The sequence below is a fragment of the Rhineura floridana genome, chromosome 7, assembly GCF_030035675.1.
Source record: "Rhineura floridana isolate rRhiFlo1 chromosome 7, rRhiFlo1.hap2, whole genome shotgun sequence".
In the NCBI taxonomy this organism is placed as follows: Eukaryota; Metazoa; Chordata; class Lepidosauria; order Squamata; family Rhineuridae; genus Rhineura; species Rhineura floridana.
The window spans coordinates 28077304-28095949 of record NC_084486.1 but is presented as its reverse complement, the minus strand read 5'-3'; the positions used below and the strand labels follow the sequence as shown (position 1 = coordinate 28095949).

At 40.6% G+C, this 18646-nt stretch overlaps 1 protein-coding gene across 8 annotated transcripts in view; it reads left to right on the top strand.

Annotated features, from left to right (window-relative positions):
- The window catches only part of SLC16A9 (solute carrier family 16 member 9), a 53070-nt gene that overhangs the window by 19916 nt on the left and 14508 nt on the right, over positions 1-18646 (top strand). For 2 of the 8 annotated variants that reach the window (XM_061635083.1, XM_061635082.1), the window contains exons 1-3: positions 7132-7555; positions 13815-13957; positions 15756-15982. In XM_061635083.1, the coding sequence (XP_061491067.1) occupies positions 15787-15982 (196 nt within the window). In that variant the 5' untranslated portion in view covers positions 7132-7555; positions 13815-13957; positions 15756-15786. Of the gene's footprint in view, positions 1-5542; positions 5688-6961; positions 7069-7131; positions 7556-8375; positions 8473-11490; positions 11640-13814; positions 13958-15755; positions 15983-18646 lie in introns of those variants that run through there. The other 6 variants (XM_061635079.1, XM_061635080.1, XM_061635078.1 and 3 more) reach the window with 6 other exon arrangements.

Sequence of the window (18646 nt, the reverse complement as noted above, 5' to 3'; positions counted from 1 at the left end):
TCTATCCTTGACCTTTGGTTCGATAAGCTGGGAACAACATTTTTAATTGTTAAAGAAGCCGATAAGCGGAAAACTCCCATACTTTTCATAAGGGAGGCAAGCATATGTTTCACTTAGCATTGTTTGATTTCATTTCAATACAATCTTTTAATTTTAACTCATTACAACATTACCTTTGTCACTTCATGGCTCAGGGGGCAGTGAGTGGGAGGTGAGTGCAGAGTATTCATAGGGAAGTCCTCACATTGGTGACCCCAGAAATATATCATGCCTTGTACCGGGAGTCATATACTTCACTTACTTTTAACACCACACAAAACATGATTCTGGAGAAGCTAAACATTTATAAGACATGTTGATTTCAGTATGTGATAACATTTGCTGAGGATCACCTCCCATATTAAAACAAAACAAAAACAAAACACACAAAAATTGGCATAACAAGTTTCAGGCCCAGCCTGTCTTTTGAGTTTATTTTAACTAATGTGTTAATAAATTTCCATTTCTAAAGTGTGCCATAGTCTGGGATACCAGTTAGATATAAAAGGTGACAAACTTTCTAATATGCAGGAAACATTTAATAATACTTAAAAAATAACAGAGTGATATGTCTTCATTTTCTACTGATGATCAAAATTATCTTCAAGTTTTTCATATGGTAAGGGCAAACTCTTGGGGGATGAGGGCTGCAGGTTGTGTTAAAATAACTACCAATAATTTCCTTTTAGATGCTGTTGACAATAAGAGCTCTGCACGTAGTACCTTGTCTTAGTAAAACTCTACTTAACCTTGAATAACTGTTTTTCTTATATTTCTTCTTTAGTTACAATCATTGTTTTCATAAAGGAGATGACACGTTATCTAAGAAGTTGTTAAACTTTGAGCAAGATTCTATTTATTCTTTATTCCAAAATCTTCCTCCTTTCCACACATTTGTGAGACTAGAAACTGCAGTCATTTACTGATAATTAGCCCAAGTCCCAGCAAGCAGAACTAAAGTAGAAAGGAAGTTGTTAGGGACCAGATACTAAAGAACCCATCTCTAAACTTAGCAAACTATGGATAGCGAAGGTATTCTCTTTGTCAGTGGAGCAAGATGAGGGGTTTATTGCAATTACAGTATAATAATATATCTCTAGTTTATTTGTACAGTTATTTTAATAATTAAAATAGGCTTTGAAAAATAGGTCACAAATTCCAAATTGTTATTAAATAATGTTATCCTTCACAGCCATTTTTATTTCCAGAATGAGAGAAATGTACAAAACTATATATTGTATTTCTACAAGTCAGGATAACTTTATTTTTAAAGCATAATTATTCCTGTATCTCAAGCTCTTTATTGCGAAACATATATATTTATAAAAACTGAAGGTATTACGAGAAAGGCAGAGATGACGGAACACACTTTCTTCTTAAAAAAAATATGGTCACACTCCATCCACACTATGTTTTTCACACGTATGAGTAGTCTCACTGATCTTCATGGGACTTACCCATTCCATCTGGGCTGCTTGAGAGTACGTTTCCCAGCTGATTTACAAACATCCATATGCACAGAACTCACACCTGCAATATGTGGCAGTAGCCAGAAGTGAAATATCTATGCTCATATACAATTCTACAGCATTCAGTTCTGTGGAACCAAAATAGTGTCAGCAGCAAGAAAGTTTCTAATAATTGAGCCATGCAAGGGAGAACTTTTAGCAATAAAAGTGCTTTTTAATTAACAGCTGCAATTTTATGTGCAATCAAAAAACTATTTCCTACAAGCTGAAGACTGTTATTGGGCCTAGGGGAAGTGGAAAAAGAATAAAGAGAAGACTGGGAGGGGAGGAGAAAAGAGCAGGGGATCCTATGGTGAACAATAACTAAACTGTAGAAATCTTCCAACACAGACTCTTTTAACTATGGACAAAATTGTGTACATGTACTTTATGTTCAAATAAATAGGTTTTGATTCTAGATTTTCACATATACAACAGCAATTGTCTTCTCAGTAACCGTGTAATATTGCACTGACAATTAAGGTCAGAAAATATAAGAATTCCAGGATTGGAGGACCTGTGGCTCTCCAGATGTTGCTGCACTACAAAACTCCCATAATCCATGACAATTGGCCATGCTGTCTGGGGCTGATGAGAGCTGGAGTCTAACAACATCCAGTGGGCCACAGGTTCCCCATCCCTAATTTACAGGTTTAAAATGTGGTTTCCAAAAATTTCTTCATCCAAGGATCCATTTGGCCTTCATGTCCTGCAGGGGAAAAGCAAAAATAATAGAATTAGCAGTGTTGTTAATTTTTTAAGTGCCTGATTTGAAATACTCTTAAAAACTGGTTGCATATTTTTCTCCCCTCCCTTATCTACCATCATCCTTTATCTTCCTTTCCTCTCTTAGTTTGTCATATTTCAGCTCAACCATGACCTGACTGCCCTTAGCCAAACTGCATTCAGCTCTCACATTTCTTTTGTTGTTGTTATGTGCCTTCAAGTCGATTAAGACTTGTGGCGACCCTATGAATCAGTGACCTCCAACAGCATCTGTCATGAACCACCCTGTTCAGATCTCGTAAATTCAGATCTGTGGCTTCCTTTATGGAATCAATCCATCTCTTGTTTGGTCTTCCTTTTTCTACTCCCTTCTACTTTTTTCCAGCATTATTGGCTTTTCTTAGTGAATCATGTCTTTTCATTATGTGTCCAAAGTATGATAACTTCAGTTTCATCATTTTAGCTTCTAGTGACACCCAATTATTTGTCTTTTTCACGGTCCATGGTATGCACAAAGCTCTTCTCCAACACCACTTTTCAAATGAGTTGATTTTTCTCTTATCTGCTTTTTTCACAGTCCAACTTTCACATCCATACATAGAGATCGGAAATACCATAGTCTGAATAATCCTGACTTTAGTGTTCAGTGATACATCTTTGCATTTGAGGACCTTTTCTAGTTCTCTCATAGCTGCCCTCCCCGTTCCTAGCCTTCTTCTGACTTCTTGACTATTGTCTCCATTTTGGTTGATGACTGTGCCGAGGTATTGATAATCCTTGACAAGTTCAATGTCCTCATTGTCAACTTTAAAGTTACATAAATCTTCTGTTCTCATTACTTTAGTCTTTTTGACGTTCTGCTGTAGTGCTGTTTTTGTGCTTTCCTCTTTAACTTTCATCAGCATTCGTTTCAAAACATTACTGGTTTCTGCTAGTAGTATGGTATCGTCTGCATATCTTAAATTATTGATATTTCTCCCTCCAATTTTCACACCTCCTTCATCTTGGTCCAATCCCGCTTTCCATATGAAAAACCCTATGAACAAAATGTAACCCTTTCCTTTTAGGAATCAGTAATTAATTGTGTAATCTTTGCAAGCATATAGGTTAACCAACTTTACAAGATTTTATAGGGATTACTGATGGCCACTTCATATGACAGCATACCCTCCAACAATTTCTATTTGCTATTAGGAACATTCCTACATTTTGTTACTGATTCCTTGTAAATAATGGGCCCCTATTTGGAATGCGGCATGTTGTTGCCATTTTTAAGATTTCAGGCTGATCCTCCAGTTCTCTAGGAATTAAATCTCTTGAGTGGAGTGTGGGCAGAGACATCGTGACTCAAATTCACATGCATATAACTATGCATATTAAGCTATCATATAGTGTATAACCTATTTTACACACTGCAACAAGCAAAATTATTATTGAACTGTTCCGTTTCTTAGGTTTAAAAATTGAAATGGACATAACTTTCTTGTTTTCTTCACACGGGCATGACATCTGGGGACATGGAAGCCTCTATGGGGGAGATGAGCCTTGCCAGATTTCAGCCAGGCAGTTCCAAAATAACTCTGAGATTATTCTGGGTGCACAACACCAGTAATTCCTTAGCAGAGATATATATAATAATAATAATAATAATAATAATAATAATAATAATAATAGTTTTTTTGCCTGGAAATTAAGTAAATGGTTGGTATGGCAGGTGACAGTATTCAAAATAAAACTCTGATGCTGTGCTGAATGCACAACACCACTAATAATTCCCTAGCAGGGAGAGACTATGTCGTCGTCATCATTATTATCAGTGCTCTCACTTCACAATGATGTGAAATGAGCAGATTTACAGACTCTTGCTGCAGCACTTCACCTTGAGATTGAAAGGACAAGCTGTATGATGACCACTGTGTTTTACAACAAATAAGGGAAGAGATTGTCTCTAAGGAGGAGAACATAGATCAGAGATGGGTGGAGGCTTTCAGAAAAATGCCAGAGGGTCATGGCAGCCAAAGGAAGAAACTGGTCTCTTGTGCACCCTTCATTCCTGTGTCTAATGCCCATTGTGAAAGAGTTTTACGTTTAATGACACAACTGTGGACCAAGGACAGAAACAGGCTCAGTGATAGTGTTGTGAAGGCATAGCTGCTGGTGAAACTGAACATTAACATGACCTGTACAGAGTTTAGACTTCTTAAAAAAGAACCCAGATCTGATAAAAACAGCAAGAGGCCAGCTCATATATAAATTTGAAGAGCAGGAAACTGAGGACAACCCAACCCAACTTTAAGGTGAAATGCATCACATTAATTTCAAGTATTTTAGTGTTAAGATGTCATGCTAGCCACCTAGCTGCAGAGAGGGAGGACAGAAGCTTAAGACGGTGACAGAAATGGCCTCTGCTAGTGGTTGTCTTTGGAGACTTTCCCTGGGTTTTACTAGTTTTTTTAATATATAAAATATACTCTTTATTTTAAAGGTTTTTCATATTTTTTATAGAATGACAACAAAATGACATGCACAAAGAATACAAAATGGGGTGTGCTCTGGCTTCTAAAGGTCTGGTTTTCCAAGTTGGGGTTAAACAGTAAAGGCGAATTAAAGAGATGAAATTGGGTCCACGAATAAAGAAACATTCAATCTCACATAAAGCGACATTCAACCTGTTTGAATAAAATCTCCAGGAATTTCCTCAGTCAGAGGAACCTAATAGCAGCTGTAACACATGATGCTAGATCACAGAAGGCAGAGTGTTGGACTATTGATCCAGTTAATTCAGGAGTGTCAATTTAGCACTGACTGGCAGTAGCTTCTCAGGATTTCAGTCAGGAATATTTCCAATCTGTACCTGGAGACGGCAGGAGCTTGAATCTTTGGCATACAAACAATATACTCCAAGGCTACAGCTGTCCCCCTTCAGGCTGTGTGAAGTAATGTAGGTGAGGCACTTTTCTGAACTCTTAAGGAAAATATTTTATATTATAGTTATAAGATAAGAAGCCCAATAAATGTGAAGAGTCTGTGCAAAGAAATATTGACATTCTATAATGTTTAGGTAGACAGATAGGCTCTGCAGTTTTGGAGTTGGTGCACATAGTGAGAGCATTGACATAAGAGAGTTACAGCCTGTGCATATTTACTCAGAAGTTATGTCCCACTAGGTTCAGTGGAACATATTTCCAGATAAGTGTATGTAGATCACACTATTTCCATTGTTTCAACACCCTCCTCCATGCAGTGGATAGTACTGTCTTATTTTACAGGGTTGCTGGATGAGAATCCCGAGCACTTCAGAACTGGGAAAAAACAAAGACTGAGGACTGAAGGACACTCATTGAGCAATATACAGCCTGATTCTGTGCTTGTTTACAAGTAAGCCCTGCTGTGTTCAGTGTGGCTATCATCCAAGTAAGTGTGCATAGTTGTAATAGAAGGATTAAAGCAGGTTTTACTTTGTGCCAAGGCTCAACCTGGCATTTGTTTTCAATGCTAAGGCTCAACTCTGGGACATATGAAGTAGCCTATGAGAAGGGCACAGTACATCTCCGCATAAGTACTGTGAGTCCCCTATGCAGAATTTGGGAGGGGAAGCCTTCAGGTCAGAGTTAACATTTCCAAATACATGAGAGCCCTGAGTACTCTCTCTACCCCTCGCTGCTTAATTTATGGCAAGGCTCAGTCTTGATATGTTTTCAGTGCCAGGGCTCAGCCTTGTAACAGATGAAAGTGCCAGATGCAGAGCACATTTCCTTCCCCTCTGAGTAAGTACAAAGTCTCCACGTGTCAGTCAGTGTGTTTCTACAACTTGAGAATATTTGCTCCTCTGCAAATCTGCCCCATTCTGTGCCTCTTTTCAGTAAATTCAACCCCCTCCCATGCTCTTTTCACGATGATCCCTCCAAAATGTATCGTTTGGAGCACAACACAGCCAGGAAACATACTAAAATGAATTATGAGAACACCCATTGAAAATAATGGAACCTTATCTGAAAACCCATTGGAAATGATGGGAGCACTGAATGCGAATTGATAGGACTGGGCTCCATTGAAATGAATGCAAGCTTGAATGTGATGAAAGCTTAGTAAGGTATTAACTGCCCTAAGAACTCACTTGAATAACTTTCTGTCTTAGGACATGGACAATAAAGAGTGCGGGAAATTTCCTCATATCCAGGCTTCTGTATTGTTCCTGGTGCTAGAAGGGATGGGAGGAGGCAATGAATCTAACCAGAATAAATAAGAGAGTCGTTCAGAGGTCAAGAGGAAGGGAAGGAAAAGTTATCATGCTTTCATCTACTTCAGGAATTCTTATATACCACATGCAATATCCCTGAATCTTTTGCCAAGCCCCCTCATTTCCTTTTTTACAAATTACAACTGGAATTATTTGAGGCCCTTAAAAAACACGGGTTTTTTCTTATTCAAATGAACGTTTAAAAGCTGTTGCTGTTGTTCATTCCCCATGAGTGAAAACTCGTTTTAGGAAGCACTGGTGGCATTTCTCTAAACTACCCCTAGCGAGAGTCCTGTCCTCACAATGACCCTGCCTTTATACTGGGCCAAATGGTGGCAGGGGTGAGGAACTCTGTCCACCTCCTCATAACATCGGTGGGTGTGGCGCGGGCAGAAAGGTAGCCAACTTTGACAGCAGCGCCTCCAGTACAACCCCTTTAACAGTATTTTCAGCTGCAGTAGAAAGAATAGCGTTTCGCTCCCTCAGTGCGGTGATGATTCCTGCATATCAGTCCTATATTGAAGGCAGAGGCGGAGCGGCGCAGACTAAATGGAGGTGGGGAAGACGGCAATGGCGGGTTTCAGTCAGCCCGAGCTTGGGGCAGACTACTGCAGCGCCGCTGACGATACTACACCCCTTTTCAGTCGCCTGGCTTTTTTTGTACTGGCGGCAGGAAGAGTAGCGGCAGCCGAACCTTCTGCGGCGGCGCCGCCTCCGCCGCCTTTTTCCTCCCCAGAAAAACACACACGCACACACACCACACGCTCGCTTAGTTACAACCGGTTTGTACCGGCCGCCGGCTCTTTCTCTGCACGGCAGTGCGTTCTCCCCCCCCCTTCACCTCCCGGTTGGAGGATGCAAGGAGGGGGAAGAGCTTGAAGCTTGCACCTAGCCGGCTTGCTCGAGCAGCCTCTTACTTCCCATAACCTGAGGGCGTAAACAAATAAAGCCCCCCTCCCGGGGGGATTCCTCTCACCATAGAGCGAGCCGGCACTCAGCTGCCTTCTTGGCCTCGGGTGCCCGCCGGGCGGGGCGGGCGCAGGTAAATAAAGGGGTGGGGCGAAAGAGAGAGTCAAACGGGCATATTGGGGGAGGGGGTCCCCATCGGGGTCTGAGGTGGAGAGAGGCCAAAACTTTAGAAGCGCCAAAAATGCTATGTAGACTGTTGCAGAGGGATGTGCTACCAGGGGAGTCAGACTGTCTGCAGCAACCGCCTCAGCGGCCGAGAGGCCAAATGGGCTGCAGATGGTGCAGGCACCAGATTTGGTGACTTTGACTTAACTGATTGCTATCCTAAATAAACAAGTAGCCCTCAAAATGAATGAGCGTGCAGGCTTCATTCTTCGCACCACTTGATCGCTGCCAACATCATACAGGGTGGATTACTAAAGCAGGCTGCGGTCCTATGCACTCTTCCTTGGGGATAACCCATGCCTTGGATTGGTTTGTTATTAATAACTTTTCTTTTTTGCAATAATACTGTGTGAGGATGGTGAAAGAGTCGGTTTTACTCTTTCAGTTCCAGGTTGTATGTATTGGGGAATTCTAGGCAGCATTTGCTAGGCTAAGGACTAGAGGCTGCTAGTTAACTTGCTGACATTTATCCTTGCTGTATTGTCTCTCTCTATTGTATGGAATGTAATACTATTAACTCCTTTGGCTTGTTATTCTGTAAACCTCCCATGTGTGTTGAGAGCCAGTGTATAAATAAAAATCTGGAATAGAACAGGGAAGGCTTTTAAAGCATGCGGTTGGGGAGCCTACACTCCTCAAGCCCCTGTTGAAAGTACAGGTTGCTGACAATCAGCTGGTGGCATTTTGATCCATCCTGCCTTTATCAACTTAATTTTGTTCATGCATAGTGTACTCTCTGTCATCTGATGAACGTTTGCTTACGTTATGGAGAATAGACACAAGGGGTCTTTGTGTGGTCTGTGGATGCTCATAAATCCATTAAAGGTGGGTATCCTGTCAGTGACATTTAAATTGGGCTGATCCAGAGTCCATACAAATGTGTGCTCTCATTGCCATGCAGCGTGTTACCTACATACGTTGGCAGAATTGTAAGATCAATTGGTAGTGAGCACGAGCAAAAAGCTCCACACATTTGGGAGATGTTAATACTGTTAAATAGGTGCTTTTGGAGATTGGGTCACAGATTGGTGCTAAGGAGTCCCCACTCATGGTTCAACCAACTTTAAAATATAATTTCTATAATATAGTTGATGTTCAAAATGCATTACTACTCTATTATCTTATTTGTTCTTGCAACACTGTTGTTTCCTTTTTACTGATGGAAGACCTGAGAGGTGGTCCCATTGAATTAACTGCTGAGCAGGGATTTGAACCTAGAATGCAGATTCCAAGTCTCTTTTCAATAAATTCCTCATTGTTTGGTCACATTTCCAAGATTCGTTGTGAGCAAACTCTTATATGAGAACATCACAGCGCCTCACGGACAGCTAGGTGTTCCTTTATTTCATATACTTCAATTTTAATATAAACTACCCCGTAGGCTTATCAGGTCCCCTATTTTTGAAATTCCATTTTGAAACTTAAGCAAGTCCAAACTGTATAGTTAACATTACTGTGTGAGGGTACCATCATGTGCAACCCTATCCTCAGCTTGCCTCAAGATAGCCTGAAAGATAAAGTGTGTATGTGTGCTAGGACTGAAGTGTGTCTTGTCTTGTGACAGTCTGGAGTTCAGTGTGTGACTCTGGATGTTAAAATATTATTTTTAGATGACACAAAATTGGGGGGCACAGCTAATTCCATGGAAGACAGAAACAAAATTCAAAGGGACCTTGATAGGCTGGAGCATTGGGCAGAAAACAACAGAATGAAATTCAACATGGATAAATGCAAAGTTCTACACTTAGGAAAAAGAAACCAAATGCAGAGTTATAAGATGGGGGATACTTGGCTCAGCAATACGACATGTGAGAAGGATCTTGGAATTGTCATTGATCACAAGCTGAATATGAGCCAACAGTGTGATGTAGCAGTAAAAAAGGCAAATGCTATATTAGGCTGCATTAACAGAAGTATAGTTTCCAAACCGTGTGAAGTATTAGTTCTCTATTCAGCACTGGTTAGGCATAATCTTGAGTACTGCATCCAGTTCTGGTCTCTGCACTTCAAGAAGGATGCAGACATACTGGAACATTTTCAGAGGAAGGCAACAAGGATGATCAGAGGACTGGAAACAAAGCCCTATGAGGAGAGTCTGAAAGAACTGGGCATGTTTAGCCTGAAGAAGAGAAGACTGAGGGGAGATATGATAGCACTCTTCAAGTACATGAAAGGTTGTCACACAGAGGAGGGCCAGGATCTCTTCTCGATCGTCCCAGAGTGCCAGACACGGAATAATGGGCTTAAGTTGCTGGAAGCCAGATTTTGACTGAACATCAGGAAAAACTTCCTAACTGTTAGGGCCATACGACAATAGAACTAATTACCTAGAGAGGTAGTGGGCTGTCCAACACTGGAGGCATTCAAGAGGCAGCTGGGCAGCCATCTGTCTGGAATGCTTTAACTTGGATTCCTGCATTGAGCCTTGTAGGCCCCTTCCAACTCTACTATTCTAGGATTCTATGATTTTGAAGCTGCATTTTGTACAACTGGTTATCCCCCCCTTCTCAGCTTAGTGCTAAAGAAGGATGATTGTTTTAGTTGTTTTAAATGAAAATGTTCTCTTTTTTGTTTGTCCCTTGATGGCACTCCTGTGTTCTTTAAGGCCATCTTTTTTTAGACTATGCTTTCCTTTTTTTGTTGTCAGTTGTGGACTAAGTAAGGAGACGGTGCTTGTTTTTGTTTTTTGTTTTTTTTGTTGTCAGTTGTGGACTAAGTAATGAGGCAGGATTGGGAACATCAGGAAGCAGATATGGAAGACACTTAAGTCTGCATTGCTGAAGTCTGCTGACTAACTTAACAAAATTCTGCTGACTAACTTAAAAAAAATTCTTTTGTTTTTCTTGCATTTTCCATGTTGTCTCCTGCTTGTATGCCACCCTGTCTCCAAGGTGCTCAGAGCAGCAAACTCAGGATTCTCTTATTTAATCCTTGCAACAACTGTGTGTGTGTGTGTTAGGCTGAGAGATGGCCACTTAGTGAGTTTCATAACCAAGTAGAGATTTAAACCCAGTTCTCATGATTCCATGACCAATACTCTCTCTAGTACTCAAGGTGTAGGTAGCAGGTATTCTACATCCCACTTGTGGTTCACAGAATTCTTACAAGGAATGATGGACTATGTGAACCTTGGGTCTCCTCCAACAAAGTACTTCTTATGATAAGCCAGATTGCATACTTAGGATCTCTCAGTACAGATTAGTTGTGCCTTAACTGTTAAGAGATCTTGACCATGCACTTCTGCAATGCAAATTGAAAGCACTTGACTGGGCTATGGGGAATCTAGTTTAAAAACAACAGTGTAGTCCACAGAATACTAACTTAAAGTAACTTAAAGAAGTATTTTTAGTTGCTTACTGTTGGGTATAATGAATACTTAATATAACCTCCCACCCCTTATCCTTCTAGGCAATGCAGTTAACTGTAATGCTGTGCTATTTCCATGCTCCGTTTTACAGTGATTTGGCAATATTTGGAAAAAGAAACTTGACAAAAAATTATTGTGAATGAACAGAAATTCCTGAAAAGAAGAACAGTAATGCTTGTGTCCTTCTTCTCCTCACAAAGAGTTGAAATGGAAATAATTAGTTTCTGTTTAACCAAGAGTGTGATAGGATTGCAGACTGTCAAGAACTCTGCCTTCTGCAGTGTTAGGCAATAGATGTTAAATCTGTTAACCGCAAACAGGGAAAACAAATTTTATCTGGAAACCAGGCAATGTAAAGGAAGATCACTTATTAATAGGCTTTGATAATGTGTATTGTTTGGCATAAGCAGCTCTTCTGAACTGGTTTGGAGACACTTAGTGATGAAATACGTAGTTTAGATCTGTGTATCATTTAGAAAGAAGTTTTGCCCAGAGGGGAAGGCGGATGAGAACAGCCTTATAAAACACTGCATCACTTCTTTGAAAAAATAACCCAGAAGGCAGATGCATGGACTTACTGAAACAGAGACAAGACTCTGAAAGGAGCTGACATGGATTGTGGCATGTAAGATTATAGCTTTCAGATTTTAGACTTTGTAACTAAGATGTCAGCTGGCAGCTTGTTTTAAGGAACCATTTGGAATGCTTTGTGCTGTCTTGCAAACTAGTGATTTTTTCTTTTTTAAAAACAAGGTATATTTGTCTTCACTGACAGTTCAGAAGTCATTAAATGAGATTTGGGAATAAAATTTTATTTCTGAAATCTTGCCTTTTATTTCTGAAATCCAGCTAATGCTAATGTTTAAGTCCCAGTGGAATTAATGGCACAAGTTATTCACAGCTATCTTGTATCCTATCACTTTCACTGGGACAACTGGCTATATTGGGGGTAAGTCCCATTAATCAGTAGGACTTCTTAAGGAAATAGAATCAAACTGCATGTCACAACTAATTTTAGCAGGGCAGGGCCAAGTGTAGAGGAGTTAAATGTTTTGTTTACAGCTTTCTGATGATCAAATAAGACAACCGCATGAAAGTCGTGAAAAAGAGTAGGGAAAAGATGTCAATGTAGCTGGGTAAATTACTGAAGATACAGTGTCTACAATACATTAACAAAAATATAAGTTGAATGAGAGGTTACAGGGTTGTATTTAAAAAAAATAGGGTTATATCCAACATTAATTATAGTCAGGGCAGACCCACTGAAATTAAAGGATATGACTAAAGTATGTAAGTTACTTTCTGATGAGAAGAACGACCCATAAAACAGAACAATACAAAATAATAAAACGTGAGTCTATTAATTTCAGTGGGTTTATCTGAGTAGAACTTAGTTGGATGCAACCTTATTTTTTCAGTAGTATGTGACTAGAAATATCTGATGATAAACAACTTCAAATAGCAACACACTACAAGTAAACACACATATTTACCAATGAATAACATGATTTACAAGTACTTTAATGTGCGGTTCTGATTATTTGTATATTAATAAGCAAGCTCTTATATACTTTTCAAGTGAAAAGGTGTAATCAATAGTCATTTGGGTCATTAAAAACCTGTATATATGAAAGGCAAATATGAAAAAACCCACAAAACATGACCATCTTGTTGCTAAGTATACTTGGTTGGAAGTAAATCCCTTGGAAATCACTGGCATCTACATGTATGTTAACAAGCTCAGGATCAGTGTGTAGAAGTGGATGTTTCTTTCATATGTAAATATTAATAAGAGAAAAGAGGACGGTTCGGTTGTCAGTGCAGCAGCAGGAAATCATTAAAAATAAATAATCCAAGCTACAAGTGCTGTCTGTTATCTATTTGGGAAATAACATTATAATCCATTGTATGCAAATCCCACTCTGCTTAATGGGGCTTGCTCTCAGGTGAGTGATGAGGCAAGGAGGCTGCAGTGAGCAGTGATGAAAATCGTGAATGAAAAGTCTTGTGTGAATGGAAACACTTTCTGCTAATGCAAAGCCACCACTGGATACAACCCATTGTTCCTGGGGGTGTGTGTGTATATATCTCATGAGCAAGTGTGTATGTAGTCCAGCTGACTTTTCATCATTCTCACATATTTCCCTGTAAGCTGAGCAGCGGGGTGGGGTGGGGTTGAACCTTCCCTCCCCTCCCATGATTCTGATGAGAATTCCCCCCCCCCCATGCTGCTCTTAAGCTAAGGGAAAAGCTTAATGAAAACATGGGGTCAATCTTCACGGGAATCACAGAAGTAAAAAACAAAACCTCTTCTCATGAAGTAGGTAGTGTAGTATAGTGGCCAAGTGTGATCTGTGAAGCTACTAGTTCCAGTCTGATAGCTACAAACTAACTTGTAAGGCTTTAAATTCCCACCCACCGGAATCTGCAATGTGGGGTGATACTGGCCTCCAGTTTGAAGGATTCCTGAGAGAGAGTATTTGATGTGAACACTTGGGATCCAATGCATAAATGCTAAGTGTTGATTATATAAAAGTAAAACTCAGTTTCAAAACACAGGGTTTAAAGGTCAGCATCTACACTTTTGAAAAAAACATTTGATTGCACATTAAGGACAAGTCATTGCCAAGTAATAAATCAGGGGTCATCTTGGAGTTTTGTAAATCATTACAAAATATTGCGAGTTTCAAAGTTTCGTTACGTTGACCTCATTTTTGCTTTCCTTGAGATCAAGGCTTTTGTCAGAATCTGAGTGATGTGGAAGATGGGTCATGATTTTGTCTGTGTGTGTTTGTTCCAGAGAAGATGAACTTTGTATAAAATCAGCTTTACGCCAAAATATCATATTTCAATGTTCATTTCCACTACCTGGTACTGCAAGGGTTGCCAGATATACCAGCAGTAACATGTTCTAGAAGACTGAATGACTCAAGATCATCTTCTGTAAGTAATATATCTTTTTTACTTTAATAAGTACATTGCAGTCTTATACTTTTTATATGGAAGATATTTTACTCTTCATTACTGTATTTTTGTTTAATTTGAAATATATAATGCTGTTAGCATTTCCCTGGTTCCCCCCCCCCATTGCAACTCTTACTATCCTCCTTTCTTTTACTAAAATTAAGCATCCTCATGCTTTTGGCATTTAGATATATTCAGTTTATGTAGAAACAACTATAAAAGTAAATCCTCTGTCCAGAAACAAAACTTCAAATAGTACATTACTTTATATTAAAACACATGACTTTAATTAATTTTGGACATTCAGACAATGCAAAAGTGAGGATGCTGTGTTGCCCTAAAATTGGAATATAATCTTGAAATAATCAATCCTGCTCAGCTACTGTGCCATCCTTATGCCTTCAAGGAAGCAAATGTGTCCCTCTCTGCTTCCCTGCACAACTTGAGGCCAGTAGCAGGTGTCCTTTATGGGTACTTCTGACCCTTCATGATGGTAGGGATCAGTTGTCAGAACACCATTGACAAAGATTTCTTTCAGTAGAGCTTAACTGGTTCCTAGGTCACTATTACATCCATGCATAAGAGCATTGTGCCTACCTGAGCATACTGAGCACTACCTCCTAACAGGATGAGACTGCCAGTTATTTAAAAGACTGGGGCACATTGCAAACTTTCAGGCCTTTGTGTGTTTACCAGCAATTTGTAATGGAACTTAGGAAACTTGGTCAACTAGGAGCCAGTTCACATATTATATATTTTCCAGTGAAAGAATCAAGCTTCATGGGTGACTTCCATATATGGATAGCTATGAAAATAATTCCAGATAATTATAATTTTATATAAATATAAAAAATAATTCCACATAATAATAATAATTCCACATAAAATTTGGAAACAAATAGTGGGGGCAGAGCCTGAAGAAGATGCTGGGAATAGAAAAAAATGTTTATTACAATTTCATCGTGTCACCTTCTTCAGGGACATTTTTACCCCATTTTGATTCCACTTGTGCCCTTCACTCAAAACATGTAAGCCCTATTCAAGAGACCATTCCTACATGTTCAATAGACATGTGAGGGGGTGCAGGAGCGAACCTGCTAGCCATGCCCATTGACCATTCTCCCTTTTGGTGACCACACATTCATAATTGATCCACACTGTATGTGTGTACACAGACACACCCATGTAGGGGCTTCTTTAAATGAGCAGGAGCTCTGATTGGCCAGCATTCCTGCTGACATGGAGAAGCCCTACATTTGTATCTCTGTACCACGCATACGTCCTGTTTCAAACAGCATGTACAGCCGTTGTTCGGCATGAAAGAGAAAATGAAAAGAAGGGAGGCACCAACTACAAGGAAAGAAGGAAGGAAACGTCCTGGTGCACAGAAGTATATTTTATTGAGCGGAACATGTTTTGAATTCTTCTTCAAGCATGCTCTTGGGCACAACCAATATCAGTATCTGCTCTCCAGACTCTGTGCAAAATAATTTACAGTGGAGAGTGTGGCCAGTGGCATTTTGGTGTGGAGGACATATAGGCTACTAGCTGTGCTCCTGCTTACCAGTCATGCATTACTAGAATGTGGCAGAGGGTGGGCAGTCTTTTGAACAAGGCTTCAGACTCTCTTGATAACAACAAACTTTCCTATTCCCAGAATATTCTTGAGGCTATGCCTTTCCCTGCCTGCCCAATTCCCCCCCCCCCATTTTTGGTTTTCAGTTGGTGTTCCTTCTCTTCAACTCTGTCTTCCATTTCTCTGTGTTCTTTTATAAAGCTTCTTCTGAACCTTGAGTTCATCCTGGAAAATGGTGTTCCAGAAGTCACCAGATGGTGGATGGGGCTGGATGATAGTACTTGTATCCTTCTTTACCCAGTTCTTGTGCTATGGATCCCCATTAGCTGTCGGAGTTCTGTATCTAGAATGGCTGGATACTTTTGGAGAAGGAAAAGGAAAGACTGCATGGGTTGGTTCTCTTGCAAGTGGAGTTGGACTACTTGCAAGTAAGTCTTTTAGAGAAAGCACATAATTTAAAATGCAGTGTTTACTTATTAAATGCTTTTCAAATATATATGTGGTTTTAAAATTTCTGTCCTAAAAGAACTGAATTATTTTAAGAATGGAACAGGGTTCTTGCATAACTTAGAATAAGAAAATAAATATTTAACTGTCATAAAAAACTGGAAACATGCAACTTTAAGCAATTACAGAGAACTATTTGAAGTAAATTGGCATGATAGCTTGCAGCCACGATTGATCTCTAATGCAAATTAGGCAAACAGTTTCCTTTCCTGTTTTATGCAGAAGTTAGTACAATTGGATTCAATAGAATTCATTACCTAGTAATTGTTCTTAAGATTGCAAGCTTAGCTGGGCATTAGTAGAGATGTAAGCTAGACTCTGTAATCCATTGAACTTTCAAAGCCATGCTATAAAACTTTTTTAAAAAAATTAAGAAGCAGATGCATCAACCAGCGATCCAATTCCACATGGTATCTTTCCACATAAAACTGAGGTGTAATTTAGAAAGGCCCACTATTCATTGGAAATCTTAGTTCAAATGATGGTTTCCAGTTTTAGTTTAGAGGCAAACTGGTTTGTGCAAGCTATAGTTTACTTGATTGGCAACATTTGCTGAAACCAGGAAGGCAGGGAGTGAATCAGAGGAGGGAAAACATGAGCCCCAAATCCATTCATGATGGCCAAGCTATGGTTTGGCTGATATGTTTGAACCAGGCCTATCTCAGTGATTTCAGAAACTGTGAAAAAGAGTTGAGGAGAAGGATTTAATAACTTTATAGCGTAGATAGATGAATAATGGTAAGATACCTTTGAGCAGTACAATAAATTAACCATGGAGATGCTGCAAAAGAGGCTAGTAAAAGCCTGACAATCATGGTGTGCATCTATATTGGCCTGCATGATCTTCCATGAGAGTTGATTGGCTCCATTGGAGCAGGCCTGGCCCTGTAATGAGGCATGATGAGTTATATGGCTTGGGTGGTGATATGTGTTCCCTCTATGCTGTCCAATGGGACTGTCTGCTACTGCTGTCATTACTGTGGCAAGTTGCACAAGCACTGCAAGCTGTAGTTTGACTAATGTTGCTGCCACCTGTCATGGAGTGCTTCTGCTTCTGCAAGAAAGCAGCTGGTGTCACTCCAGCATGCCCATTATTCCATACTGTGAGGAAAGGTTTCTTTGTCTGAGTAAGGCATGATGGGTGAGGTAGCCCTAGAGATCTCCGGGGCTACCTCCCTTATAACACCTCTCAGTGAGGAAGGACTCGTTCTTCAGAGCATGGCACTGAGGGGTGAAGATAGCCCAGATCCAGGAAGCAGCATGTCAAGGCAAGGGAAGAAAAAGGAGGTGATGACCCACTTTAGGTGGTGCAGCATGTTGCATTAGCCCAGGATATGGGAGGCCTTTGCTATATCTAGTCATTTTTATGGATCTCTGCACTTTTAAAAATTGTAGCCCACCTACTTTGTAAGACATGAAGATGTAATTACATCACAGAAGTGCCATTGGAAAGTGCTGAGATCAGGGATGAGAACCTATGGCCCTCCAGATGTTGCTGGATTACAACTCCCATCATCCTTAACCATTGGCCAGGCTGGCAGGGGCTGACAGGAGATGGAGTCTCACAACATTTGGAGGGCCACAAATTTCCCATCCCTGGCTTAATCATGCTATACAGTTGGTATAGTAGATCAGGGGAAGGAACTGTGTCATAATAATAAGGACAATGCTTGGGCCTCCTCCAACTACTTTGTGTAGTAAAACCAAGGTTCATATTAGTGCTGTGATTAGCATGGCTCTCTGAGCATGAGATAGGCATCCTTAATATGAACAGTTACTAAAGAAGTTGCAAGGATGAGAAGGGAAGAGAGAAAACACTGGAAGAAAGAAACATGAGAGAGAGGGAGAGGGAGAGGGAGGGAGAGAGGGGGAGAGAGAGAGGGGGAGGGAGAGGGAGAGGGAGGGAGAGGGGGAGGGGGAGGGAGAGAGGGAGGGGGAGGGGGAGAGGGAGGGAGAGGGGGAGAGGGAGGGAGAGGGGGAGAGGGAGGGAGGGAGAGGGAGAGGGAGGGGGGGAGGGAGAGGGGGGGAGGGAGAGGGAGAGGGAGAGGGAGGGAGAGAGGGGGAGAGGGAGGGAGAGAGGGGGATAGGGAGGGAGGGAGGGGGAGGGGGAGAGTGTGTGTGTGTGTGTGTGTTTAAATTACAACAAGCACTTCCAAACAGGAGATTCTTAAGTGTCAGGTGCACTGATCTATATGTTGGTCTGGAAGCTCCATCTAGTGCAGAATGTAGTGGCTAGACTGCTGGTGGGGACAGACAGCATGTGACACCTTTGCTGAAACTTGCACTGGTTGCCCATGTGCTATCAGGCCAGGTGGAAGATTAATACTGTATATGAAACCCTAAACAACTGGACCTCCTGAGCCCTTATATCCCAGCTTGACTACTGAGATCATCTGGAGGAATGCTGTTCATTGCCTTCAATGTCTCAGAAGCCTGACTGGTCTTCACTAGAAGTCAGGCATTTAGTGTTGCGAGTCCCATGCTGTGGAATACTCTTCCAGCAGAGATTTGGCATTCATCCTTGCTGCTTACTTTCAGATGTCTTTTGAAGACTTTTTTATGCTAACAGGCCTATTCAGTTGTTT